At 43.4% G+C, this 13,937-nt stretch overlaps 1 protein-coding gene across 3 annotated transcripts in view; it reads left to right on the top strand.

Moving 5' to 3' along the window:
• Positions 1–13,937, top strand: part of LOC140717336 (uncharacterized) — a 52,094-nt gene that overhangs the window by 26,140 nt on the left and 12,017 nt on the right. For 2 of the 3 annotated variants that reach the window (XM_073030841.1, XM_073030831.1), the window contains exons 2-5: positions 313–615; positions 4,379–4,636; positions 7,557–7,673; positions 8,276–8,380. In XM_073030841.1, the coding sequence (XP_072886942.1) occupies positions 313–615; positions 4,379–4,636; positions 7,557–7,673; positions 8,276–8,380 (783 nt within the window). Of the gene's footprint in view, positions 1–309; positions 616–4,378; positions 4,637–7,556; positions 7,674–8,275; positions 8,381–13,937 lie in introns of all 3 variants that reach the window. The other variant, XM_073030823.1, reaches the window with a different exon arrangement.

The following is a 13,937-nucleotide window of genomic DNA, read 5'->3' as shown; positions in this document are numbered from 1 at the left end:
ATATATATTGTATCTGAAATACATCTTATGGAAATGTTAGTTTGATGACAAACTTCAATAAAAAATAAAGTACAAAAATTTTTTGTCTGCAACTCACTTGCATTTGAGGTGCCTTCACCTTTGACCTTTTTCAGTCAGTTTATTCAGAATTGAATTGACGTTATAAACTTAATTGCATCCGAACAGCCCCCACATACCCCCAATAACCCATTCCATCTGCCCATGCAATAGGTGCTTGTTTACTCTCCTGTTCATTTTAATATTTCATGTCTGACACCAGTTTCATCGGTTATATTTTCCTATCCTAAGCAGGCAGCACAGTAGCAGGTGCCCGTGGTTCATCCGTTTTACTGGATCCCGGTGTCAAAGTTAACCCCGAGAAGAATGAAATTCTTTGGTCGTTCATCTCCAGCCACAAAAATCCTCTCACCATCTTGCATTACATCCCAAGTTTCCAGAAGTGGGCAGAGCCCAGTGAACAGTTCAGCTCCCGGCTACAGTTTATTCAGTTCAATGGCTCTCTGATGGTGAACAGATTACAAGCCGGTGATCAAGGAGATTACAGCTTCACGATGGATAGACGACAGTTGAAAGTAATAAGCGTGCTCGTCTTTGGTGAGTATTGCACTTATTGGTGATGTGGCAATGAGTCATTTGTGGCAGAATCTGTGGTTGTGGGATCCATTAAAGGCCTCACCTACCAGGGTAAAATCTGAAATAAAGGATACTGTCCTAACAGGCAAATGGGGAAAGCAGTCAACATGGATTTGCTGGGCTGAAGGGCCTTTTCTGTGCAGGAGGACTCAGAATCTGTGACTAGATCTCACAGTGACTGTGAGATACCTGCCTTTCCATGGTAACAGATTCTCTGTCCACTGCTCTGCAGCTGGGCTCTTTGTTACATCAGAAGGTTGGAATTTCCTGTTGGGCAGGTCACTGGAGAGTGGGGCTGAAGGGGCAGAGAGAGCAGGTGGGGGAGAAGTAATGTGAGGATGAGAGAAGGATCTTCAGTTCACCTTGGTAAGTTTCAATATGTCGTATTAAGCTTTTCTACTTGCTGAATAGATACTGAGATCGAGGCTGGGAATCCAGATGTCTGACTAGGGTAGAAGATGGAAGGGGTTGAGAGGCTGCGATTCTGGAAGTATGCCCAGGGCAGAAGATGGAAGGGATTGAGAGGCTGGGATTCTGGGAGCCTCTCCAGGGTAGAGGATGGAAGGGGTTGAGAGGCTGGGATTCTGGAAGTATGCCCAGGGCTGAAGATGGAAGGGATTGAGAGGCTGGGATTCTGGGAGCCTCTCCAGGGTAGAGGATGGAAGGGGTTGAGAGGCTGGGATTCTGGGAGCATGCCCTGGGTAGCAGATGGAAGGGGTTCAGAGGCTTTATAGACTCTCCATCAAACCACAAGCAATCATAATTCCATTAGTTCATCTGCATATAATTGGTATGTTTGTATTATGGTCAGTCTGCTGTGTTTAAAGTGGTAGGTGGCATTTTCCTAAACAATATTCCCAAACAGATCCTAGAGATCTGAAGAGGGACTGCTGCCTGTGGAACCTTGGGCATCATTGCCCAAATGTTTCAAGAAAAATGAAATTCTCTCCTTCAACCTGAGTCATTTTCAGTCTTGATGTGAAGTTCAATGTCAAGTGTGTTGCCATATGGACAAGTACATGTCTCTGTAGGTTTAATAAAAAACATGCAGCAACATCACGGGCACACGGCATCAGATAAGCAACATTCACAAGAAAAACATAGATGATAGACATTTTTCAATGGAGAACGCAATTAGAACAAAGCAAACATCCATTTTAGTGCAAAGTGATCATTGTTTTACTGAACCAAGACAGTGATTAAAATTTTGTCGGTTGGCTCACGAACCAAATGGTTGAAGTGCTGTGGTTGTTCTCGAGCCTGGTGGGGTGGGACTTCAGGCTTCTGTACCTCCTGCCTGATAGTAGCTGTGAGAAGATGGCATGGTCAGAGTGGTGGGGATCTTTGATCAGGGAGGGATGTGCCTGTGATGTACAAAGTAAATCCACTTCAACTTCAATATGAGAGAAAGGAATGTGCAACCTAATGCATTTTCCTTTTCTTATTGGTGTCTATTCCAAGGTCCGCATTCTCTAACCACAGTGATTCACAAGTAGCTCTGAAATCTCTGATCAGAACCAATAACTAACGCAACCTGTCGTACAAAACAGCTCTTTAAACTTCTGTCTAATTTTATGTACAGAAGTGATTCGTTAACTTTCATTTCTGAAAGGCTCATTTTTCAAACCTGTGAAGTCCAAAAGAGTATTTGAGAAGTGTTTACAGTATTTACAGTGACTGTACATTGATGCACACAAAATCAATCTCTGATTTCAATGGACCGTTCAGGTTTATAGTTGTTTATATGCAGGGTCTGAATGCTATGAAAAATAGCTTTCTGCAGCAGCAGCACAGAGCGTTGCAAGATAAGGACAGAGATAAGTTAACATAAATTATACACAACTTGCATGTTTATCATTGACCACGACAACACTAGTGCAAGTTGAGAGTAAAACAAATATGACCAAAGATAGAGTTACTACTGGGGGTGGGGCTTAACCTGTGATGGACTGGATCATATCCACTATGTTTTAAAGAATTTTTTTGTTCAAGGTCATTGGTGTTTCCATACCAGGCTATGATGAAGCCAATCAATTTACTCTCCATTACACATCTATACAAGTTTGTTAAAGTTTTAGATGTCATGCCAAATCTCTGCAAACTCCTGAGGAAGCAGAGCTGCTGCCGGGCTTCCTTCGTAAATGCACTTGCGTTCTGGGCCCAGGACAGGTCTTCCGAAATGATGACACCCAGGATTTAAATTTGCTAACACTCTCACCTCTGATCCTCCAATGAGGACTGGGTCATGGACTCTGGTTTCCCTCTCCTGAAGTCTACAGTCAGTTCCTTGGACTTGCTGGCATTGAGTAAGAGGTTGTTGCTGACTTCACTCAGCCAGATTCTCAATCTCCCTCCTGTATGGTTGAAAGGTTCCATTTAATATCAGAGAATATAAACAATATACAATCTGAAATTCCTACTCTTCACAGACACCCACAAAAGCAGAAGAGAACACCGAAGAATGAATGACAGAAAAAACCTCAGAACCCAAAGCCTCTCTCCCCTCCCACACACAAGCAGCAGCAAAACATCAACTCTCCCTCTCACCCTCCCCCACGTGTTCTAGCAGGAAGCGTCAGCACCCACCACCCACCAGCAAAGCAACAACAAAACCCCCCAAAGGGAGACCATGCTCAGCAGTCCAACAAAAACTATCTTCACTCGACAAATCGACATGCCACAGTCTCCCTACCCCCTGCATCTGCCCCCTTTCTGTACCCCCTGCATCTACACCCCCCACACACCACCCCTCTACAAACATACCTTTCCCTCCCCCCTCCCCAGCCCTCTCTTGAAACACCCCCACCACTCTCTCCATCACCTCTCTCCCTCTACACACCACCCTCCTCCCCTCCCCCACCCCCTCTCTCCCTCCCCCCAAAAAGAAAAGAAACAATTGGGAATGACACACTGCCGAGGTTACAGATCTCAGTGAACAGGTCTTTCATCCCTGGTCTGGATACTTCTCACGGGTTCACCCTCGTGAAGGTTGCTCGCTTCGGCTTCACAGATGGAAATCATCAGATCGCCGGGAGCGGTGGGACTTTGTGGTGGTTCCTCCATGTTCTGATTGTCAAAGCCAGTATAGAAGGCATTGAGCTCATCTGGAAGTGAAGCCCTGTTGAAACTTATGACACTTGATTTAATTTTATAAGTGGTAATAATATTCAAGCCCTACTGTTGAGCAACCTTCATTGATTCAAGTTTAGTTTAGAATTGCAATTAGCCTGTGAAATGGCTTTCCAGACATCATTCCTGGACTTCTTGTAACTTTGCTGGTCACCCGACTTGAATTTCTCTGATCTGGCTCTCAGCAGATTTCGAATCTCATGATTCATCCAGGGCTTCTGATTGTGGAGATTCTGAATGATTTTGTGGGGACATACTCATCTACAGCTGTTTTAATAAAGTCCTTGACAACAAGTGTATTCATTCAGATTCCCAGATGAGTCCCGGAATACAGCCCAGTCCACTGACTTAAAGCTATCCCATAGACACCAATCTGCCTCCCACAACTATTTCTCTGTAGAGCTGTTTCCATTGGTCCCATTATTAAATTACCAGTGGGGGGGGGGGGGGGGGAAGAGATGTGTTGGATCTGAGACACCAGTTGTATTTCTCCCTCTACTGCACCTACCTGACCTGCCGATCATTGGTCTCTTTGTCACAGTGAGAGAGCTCGTTGCTAACATTGCATCTCATTAATCAGTAGTTTCTCTCTTAGATAAGCTGTCCAAACCTTCCATCTGGATCAACAGCAGCTCTCTGCATTCCACCATCCAACTCAGCTGTAATGTTGATGGAGATTCTCTGAGCTACCAATGGTGGAAAGATGGAAGAGAGGTTTCCCAGGATCAGTTGCTGGACAGTAACCAATGTCTTGTCATCCCGAGCGCTTCCAGAAGTGACTGTGGAACTTACACCTGTGATGTCACCAACCCCGTCAGCTCTGTCCAGGCAAACTACCTGCTAACTATTCACGGTAAGCTTGTTTGTGGATGACATCATGAGGGTACAGTTCATCATCAGCTGCTGGTGCTGAGCTTCTGAACACAGTCGTAGTGGAGCAGAGAGAGCAAAAGTTAATTAAAAATCTTTAAATATAAGTCATCAGCAGTTTGGTTGAATGAGAAAAGGAAGAATTATTTCCCCTGAAAACAAAGGTTTTGGTCTCTTATTTCTTCAATGTATAGAAGTTGTCCCTCACAAAATGATGTGGGTAGTGAGGGAATATTTTGTATTAGGTTACTGAAGCCTAGATTGTTCTTATGCAGCAGCACTGTCATGCAAAGAGTTAAAAGTTACTAGAAGTTATAGTACAAATCAAATGAATAAATGTGCAAAAGAGGAATAAAACACAGATCAGTACAGGCCCTTCGGCCCATGATGTCCTGCTGAATTTTTAACCTACTCTAAGACCAATTTAACCATTTCCTCCCACATAGCCCACCATTTCTCGATTATTCACATGCCTACCGATGATTTCCTTTACCTCGCTAATGTATCCACCTGTACCGCCACTGCTAGCAGCACGTTCCATAAACTTAACACTCTTTTTAAAAAAAACTCACCTCTGACATCCTCCCAATACTATCCTCCAATTACATCAAAGTAATGCCCCGTCACATTGGCCATTTCTGCCCTGGAACATAATCTATGCCTGTTACCTTGTACACCTCTGTTAGGTCACATCTCATCTTCCTTCACACCAGAGAGAAAAGCCCCAGCTCACTCAACCTATCCTCAAAAGTCATGGTCTCTAATCCAGGCAGTATCCTGGCAGATCATTCTGCCTGTTGAAGATGTCCTTGATGCTGGGGAGGATCTGCATATGATGGAGCTGGCTGAATCTACAACCTCTGTAGCCTCTTTTGTTCCTGTGTGTTTAAACCTCCGTGCCGGACAGTGATGCAATCACCGTAGAATGCTCTCCACCATACAGCTGTAAAAAACCCTCATATTTAGTGACATATGAAACATCCTCAAATTCCTAATGAAGCATTGGCATTGGTGTGCATTCTTCATGTTTGAATTAATACATAGGGCCCAGGATAGATCATCTGAGAGGCTGACATCCAGGAACTTGAAGCTGCTCACCCTTTCCACTGCTAACTCCTCAGTATGTTCTCCTGGCTTCTCCTTACAGACATTGAGTGCAAGGTTCTCTGCTACAACACCACACAGTCCAGCTGATCTATCTCTCTCATCGCCATCTGAAATTCTCTCAACTACGGTGATGTCATCGGCAAATTTATGCATGGTGTTAGAGCTGTAGCTAGCCACTCAATCAAGTGTGTGTAGAGACTGGAGCAGTGGGCTACGCGTGCAACTCTAAAGTGCATCTGTATTGATGGTCAGCGAGGAAGGGATGAGGAATTTAAAAGAGTCTTCACAGGTACAAAGAATTGGATGGAGAATAGACCTATGTGAACATGGTGTACACAGAAGGAATTAGTTTAGTTAAGCATTTAATTATTAGCTTAGTTAGTTCTGCATAACATCATGGGCCAGTGTCTTTTCCTGGACTGGTCTTTGTTCTTCTTCATTGCTAACAGATCTCAGTCCTGGCACTGTGGAAACACCTTCACCAAAAGTACTGCAGTGTTTCAGGATGACGGCTTATCACCACCTTCTGACAGGCAATGAGGGATGGGTAATTAATGTTGCCCTTTTTGGATGTATCCAGATTGAAAATGAATTTATTAAGAAAAATCAGAAATAGAGAAATCTACAGCACATTACAGGCCTTTCGGCCCGCAATGTTCTGCTGACTATGTAACCTCATATGGAGCCAGTGATCATTAATGGAGAATGTGTGGAGCAGGTTAAGACCTACAAGTATCTGGGAGTACAGTTAGACGAGAAGCTAGACTGGACTGCCAACACAGATGCCTTGTGCAGGAAGGCACAGAGTCGACTGTACTTCCTAAGAAGGTTGGCGTCATTCAATGTCTGTAGTGAGATGCTGAAGATGTTCTATAGGTCAGTTGTGGAGAGCGCCCTCTTCTTTGTGGTGGCGTGTTGGGGAGGAAGCATTAAGAAGAGGGACGCCTCATGTCTTAATAAGCTGGTAAGGAAGGCGGGCTCTGTCGTGGGCAAAGTACTGGAGAGTTTAACATCGGTAGCTGAGCGAAGGGCGCTGAGTAGGCTACGGTCAATTATGGATAACTCTGAACATCCTCTACATAGCACCATCCAGAGACAGAGAAGCAGTTTCAGCGACAGGTTACTATCGATGCAATGCTCCTCAGACAGGATGAAGAGGTCAATACTCCCCAATGCCATTAGGCTTTACAATTCAACCGCCAGGACTTAAGAACTTTTTAAAGCTATTATTAATGCTTTTTGAGATGGTGATTTAGATGCATATCATATTTTTTTTACTGAGTTAAGTATTGTATGTAATTAGTTTTGCTACAACAAGTGTATGGGACATTGGAAAAAAGTTGAATTTCCCCATGGGGATGAATAAAGTATCTATCTATCTATCTAACCTACTCTAGAAACTGGCTACTATTTCCCTACTGCATAGCCCTCTATTTTTCTAAGCTCCATTTGTCTCTTAACAGACCCTAATGTATCTGCCTCTACCGCCATCCCTAGTGCATTCCACGCACCCACCATTCTCTGTGTGAAAAACTTACCCCTGACATCCTCTCAATACCAATTTCCAAGCACTTTAAAATTATGCCCCCGTGTGTTAGCCATTTCAACCCTGGGAAAAAAGCCTCTGGCTATCCACACAATCAATGTCTTTCATCAACTTATACACAATGCATGTCCTGTGTTGGTTTAACCAAATACAAGGACTTCAATTGAACAGGTGGTTGTGACAATAAGAAGTTGGTTATTTTCTCTGAGAATCCCTTTGTTACTCTAATGTGGAACCTTTCTGTTGGCAGGTCTTCCTCTGGTGGAGACTATCATTGTGGTCACATCAATTATCGGAATAGTATTCTCTGTCGTGTCATTTTTTGGTTTGCTGCTCCTGTGTTTCTTTAGGAGGGAAAAGGAAAGAGGTAGGTGTCAAATCTCTGCTCTCATAAATCCATGGTAAATTAATCTGATCTAATTTGAAAAATTTAGTGTGGTGGTGGGAATTTCATTGCATTCCCAAAGCCCTGTTGAAAGTAATTATAAAAATTCAGAAAAACGAGAACAAGTGTGACAATACATCTTATCATTGCCCCTCACATATAAAGCTCCATATGTTCATCCATCCTTCACTCCAGGGAAAACTGCTCCATTCTAACCAGTATGTATTTGGCCTTTATCCCTCCTTTCCTAACCTATCTGTTTAAATGTTGTAATTGTACTGGAACCTAATCCTTTCTCAAGTTCCATGTACCCACGACCCCCAGTGTCAAACAAGTTCCTTCTCTAACCCCCTTTAGATCTGCCTTCTCATCTTGAACCTCTGCCTTCTAGTTTTAGGCTCCCCTACCCTGGAAAAAGAGGGAGACTATTCATCTTGTTAATGACCCTCATGATCTTGAAAACCTCTAGACCACCCCTCTGTCTCCTACGCTTCACGGTTAAACAACCTGTGGCCTATCCAGTCTCTTACAGTGGAGTATGGAGGTTTCCAAGTATCTTAACATTTGTCTTATTTTCTCCACAGATTCACTGAGGCAGCTCAAATACTTGTTTTTGCTGCTATTTATCTGTAACACACTGTCTCTTCTTGTTGTTTCCATTGCCCTCATTTCCTGGATTGCAATAAAAGGTATGTGCAAAAATAGTATTTGTTATTGACGTGAACGTGATCTGCTCAGGCAAGGAGGGAGGGAGAAAGCCGTGTGCCCTCTCCATCACGGAGTGTATTGATCTCATTAAAATTATGGGTGACGTGGTATGTTTAGGCAAAATCTCTTTCTTTGGGTAGAAATGTTGAATGCTAGGGGCTATCACTTTAAGGAGAGAGGGGGAAAGTTTAAAGGTGATGTGGGGGACATTTTCTCACCCAGCGGTGGGCTGCCCGGGATGGGGGTGGAAGCAGTGACATTCCAAAGGCTTTTAGACACAGGGAATGGAGCGATATGGCTCATGGATGGCATGGTGTTGTAGTTGTTATCTGAGTTCAAGGAGTTTGTATATTCTCCCTCTGACCACGTGGGTTTCCTCCAGGTGCTCCTGTTTCCTCCCTCACTGCAAAGACACACAGGCTAGTAAGTTGAGGGTGTGCTATGTTGGCGCTGGATGCAAGGTGACGCTGGCTGGCTGCCCCTGGCACAATCCTCGGAATGTGTTGGTCGTTGATGAAAACCCTCATTTCTCTGTATGTCTTGATATTTTGATGTTGACAGACCTCCACTGGTCAAGGTCAGCCATGGTCATTGCATCATGGCTGTCTATGTGATACGCAAGCCTGTACACATGTTCCTGCACGTCAATGTCTCAGACGGCCTATTCTGGGCCCAACAATTATAAAGAAGACTTGGTGGTGGTTCCACTACATCAGAAGTTTGAGGAGATTTCATATGTCTCCAAAGACTCTTAACGAATTCCTACAGAGAATTCTGACTGGTCTCATCACTACCTGGTATGGAGGCTCCAATTCACAGGATCTAAAGAGGGTGCAGAGGGATGTAGACTTAACGATTACAAAACTAAAAAGAGCATAAGAGGAATTATGAGCAAGTGTTTGTGGGTTTTTTGATCAATCAGAAACCTATTGGTGGAGGGAAAGAATCCATTACTGAATCAATTAATATCATTCTTCAAGGTGAACAAACTAGTTCGATCCCCATCCCCACTTCACCATTCAGCAAGATCATGGTTCACCTTTCATATCTGCCCCACTCTCTCACCTTGACTCTTTCCCTTGGTATGGAGTAGGAGTTATGGAACAGTTACATGTGGAGCTATTTAGTCATGGAACTGACTAATTAGTCTTCTCCATCATGGACACCAGCCTCCATAGTATCCAGGACATCAATAGACAATAGACAATAGGTGCAGAAGTAGACCATTCGGCCCTTCGAGCCTGCACCGCCATTTTGAGATCGTGGCTGATCAACTACTATCAATACCCGGTTCCTGCCTTGTCCCCATATCCCTTGATTCCCCTATCCATAAGATACCTATCTAGCTCCTTCTTGAAAGCATCCAGAGAATTGGCCTCCACTACCTTCCGAGGCAGTGCATTCCAGACCCCCACAACTCTCTGGGAGAAGAAGTTTTTCCTTAAATCTGTCCTAAATGACCTACCCCTTATTCTCAAACCATGCCCTCTGGTACTGGACTCTCCCAGCATCTGGAACGTATTTCCTGCCTCTATCTTGTCCAATCCCTTAATAATCTTATATGTTTCAATCAGATCCCCTCTCAATCTCCTTAATTCCAGCGTGTACAAGCCCAGTCTCTCTAACCTCTCTGCATAAGACAGTCCAGACATCCCAGGAATTAACCTCGTGAATCTACGCTGCACTTCCTCTACAGCCAGGATGTCCTTCCTTAACCCTGGAGACCAAAACTGTACACAATACTCCAGGTGTGGTCTCACCTGGGCCCTGTACAAATGCAAGAGGATATCCTTGCTCTTGTACTCAATTCCCTTTGTAATAAAGGCCAACATTACATTAGCCTTCTTCACTGCCTGCTGCACTTGCTCATTCACCTTCAGTGACTGATGAACAAGGACTCCTAGATCTTCAAGGAACGGTGCCTCAAAAAGACAGCATCCATCGTTCAGGCCACCCGACACTACTTTTTGTTTTTATTTTTACACTAGTTATTTAACTATTTAATATATATATAATATACACACTCACATATAGTTAGACTGTGTATGTATATATATTTACTGTAATTCAACATTTTTCTCTATTATCATGTATTGCATTGTACTGCTGCTGTAAAGTTAACAAATTTCATGACATATACTGGTGATATTAAATGTGATTTTGATTATGATTCATACTTGAAGGACTAGTGTTTCTGCAGGCCATAAATTAGAAAATACAAAATAAATGGTCAAAATAATAGCTCGGTTCAAAGGGTCAAATTATGACCAGAGACTGCACATTTAAGGGCTGTGGCTAGAAGTTTTTAGAATTGGGGATATTTCAAAGAACAATACAGCACAGTACAGGCCATTCAGCCCACAATGTTGTGCCGACCCTTAAATCCTGCCCCCCCCCCATATAACCTTCCACCTAAATTCCTCCATATACCTGTCTAGTAGTCTCTTAAATTTCACTAGTGTATCTGCCTCCACCACTGACTCAGGCAGTGCATTCCACGCACCAACCACTCTCTGAGTAAAAAACCTTCCTCTAATATCCTCCTTGAACTTTCCTCCCCTTACCTTAAAGCCATGTCCTCTTGTACTGAGCAGTGGTGCCCTGGGGAAGAGGTGCTGGCTGTCCACTCTATCTATTCCTCTTAATGTCTTGTGTACCTCTATCATGTCTCCTCTCATCTTCCTCTCCAGAGAATAAAGCCCTAGCTCCCTTAATCTCTGTTCATAATGCATGCTCTCTAAACCAGGCAGCATCCTGGTAAATCTCCTCTGTACCCTTTCCAATGCTTCCACATCCTTCCTATACTGAGGCGACCAGAAATGGACACAGTACTTCAAGTGTTACCTAATCAGAGTTTTATAGAGCTGCATCATTACCCTGCGACTCTTAAATGCTATCCCTCAACTTATGAAAGTCTAACACTCCATAAGCTTTCTTAACTACCCTATCTGCCTGTGAGGCAACTTTCAGGATCTGTGGACATGTACCCCCAGATCCCTCTGCTCCTCCACACTCCCAAGTATCCTGCCATTTACTTTGTACTCTGCCTTGGAGTTTGTCCTTCCAAAGTGTACCACCTCACACTTCTCCAGGTTGAACTCCATCTGCCACTTCTCAGCCCACTTCTGCATCCTATAAATGTCTCTCTGCAAAGTTCTGAATACTTCATGGAAACTGGTGGCATAGTTGGGGAGCAAGTATTTCTATTAGTTTGTGAGTCTTTTACCAGGTGAACAGAGTCGGTAAAAACAGCTAACGTTTCAGAGTGAAGGGAATGAAAACGAGATGCTGGAAGGAAAACTGGATAAAAGATCTGGTGTTTGCATTCAATGGAGATTAGCGGGTATTGGAGTAAAGGTATGAAGGAAGTGGAAGATGTGCATGAATGGAGTCAATTCTGGATCAGGCCTGTGTTCAGTCCATTCTGAGCAGATTCAGAGATTAACGAACCTGCTTGTGCTTTAGTGTTGTGTTCTTAGAAGGTCCCTCACCAATTTATAAAGGAACTTGGACTAAACTGTCCCAGTGTCAGACACAAGCAGAGCTGACATGTATGAACTATGAGTGAGTTGCTGAATGGTAATAATACATTATGTTCACTTAACATCCCTTCATTTATTGTGGGTGAAACCTCTAGGAGCTGCCTCTGCATCTGTGATTATCCTGTTCATTGTGGTTGTCCTGCTGCTTTTGAATGTGTGCCTGACCGTCACCATAGATGCTGCCTGACCTGCTGAGCTCCTCCAGCGTTTTGTTGTGTTGCAGAGGTTTTGGTACAACTACATAAAAGTGCTTGTCAATACCAACAGAGAACTGTATTTCTGGAGTCCAAACATGAAGAAGAAGCACAAAATAAATGGCTAAAATGATGGGTTCAAATGAGCAGAAACGGGGAATGGTCATGACAAAGAGATTTTCTTAATTTTGGAGGTATTTGACCAGTTCTTAGTACATAAAACCATGTGATATGGGAGGTAAATTAGACCATCCAGCCCCTCAATTCCATCATGGCTGATTTATTACCCCACTCCAGCTCATTCTCCTGCATATTCCCCATATCCTTTGAGGCCCTTATTAATCAAGAACATATCAACCTCTGTTTTAAATACACTCAATATCTTGGCCTTCACAGTCATTTGAGGAAAAAAATTCCACACATTCACTACTCTCTGGCTGAAGAAACTCCTCCTCATCAACGTTCTGAAGGGACGTTCTTCTATTCTGAGGCTGTGCCCTCTGCTCCTAGACTCCCCCACAATAGGAAACATCCTCTGCAAATCCACTCATCTCACCCATCTATGGCCTCCTCCACTGTTGTGATGAAGCCACACTTAGGATATAAGACCACAAAATATAGGAGCAGATGTAGGCCATTCAGCCCATAGAGTCTGCTCCGCCATTCAATCATGGGCTGATCCAATTATTCCAGTCATCCCCACTCCCCTGCCTTCACCCCTTTGATGAACTGGCTAATCAAGAACCAATCTATCTCTGCCTTAAATACTTCCAATGACTTGGCCTCCACAGCTGCTCATGGCAACCAATTCCACAGATTTACCACCCTCTGACTACAGTAATTTCTCCGCATCTCAGTTCTAAAAGGACGTCCTTCAATCCTGAAGTTGTGCCGTCTTGTCCTAGACTCCCCTACCATGGGAAATAACTTTGCCATATCTAATCTGTTCAGGCCTTTTAACATTCAGAATGTTTCTATGAGACCCCACCTCATTCTCCCGAACTCCAGGGAATACAGCTCAAGAGCTGCCAGACGTTTCTCATACGGTAGCCCTTTCATTCCTGGAATCATTCTCGTGAATCTTCTCTGAACCCTCTCCAATGTCAGTATATCCTTTCTAAAATAAGGAGCCCAAAACTGCACACAATACTCCCAAGTGTGATCTCACGAGTGCCTTATAGAGGCTCAACATCACATCCCTGGTTGGAGGGACAACACTCTGTATTCCCTTTTGGTTGCCTTCAACCTGATGGCATGAACATCAATTTCTCAAACTTCCAGTAATGCCCTCCCCTACACTCCTTCACCATTTCCCAACCCCATTTCCCTCATCACTATCTTCTTGCCCGCCCATTGTCTGGTGCTCCACTCACCTTCCTTGAACAGTTTGAAGTGTATTTCCAATTTTTCTTAAATAAGATCAAAACTGAGCACAACTAATAGAGTAGATTTATTATGTATTTATTTTGTTTATTCTTTCTGTATTTGCACAGTTTTGCACTATGGGCATTTGTCTTTGTGTGGAAATTTTCACTAATTCTTTTATGTTCCAGTGCACTGGAAACCTGACATTGGAGCATGGGTTTGCACTTACTGTAGCTTAAAAGAGTGAGAAAAAACTATATTTAAAAATGAAGCCCCTGAGATACATTGACAGTGTGGGTATGGAAATGATATTTCCTCACCGAAGAATGTAGACAAGGGTTTAATGATTAAAAATAAAGTGCCACCTATTTGAAACTAGGAGGTGAACAGTTTTTCTCTCTTCCTCAAGGCACAATAGACATAGAGTGAGTGTTTTT

This window comes from Hemitrygon akajei, chromosome 2 (genome assembly GCF_048418815.1).
Source record: "Hemitrygon akajei chromosome 2, sHemAka1.3, whole genome shotgun sequence".
Taxonomy (NCBI): domain Eukaryota; kingdom Metazoa; phylum Chordata; class Chondrichthyes; order Myliobatiformes; family Dasyatidae; genus Hemitrygon; species Hemitrygon akajei.
This window is presented reverse-complemented; position numbering and strand designations above follow the sequence as displayed.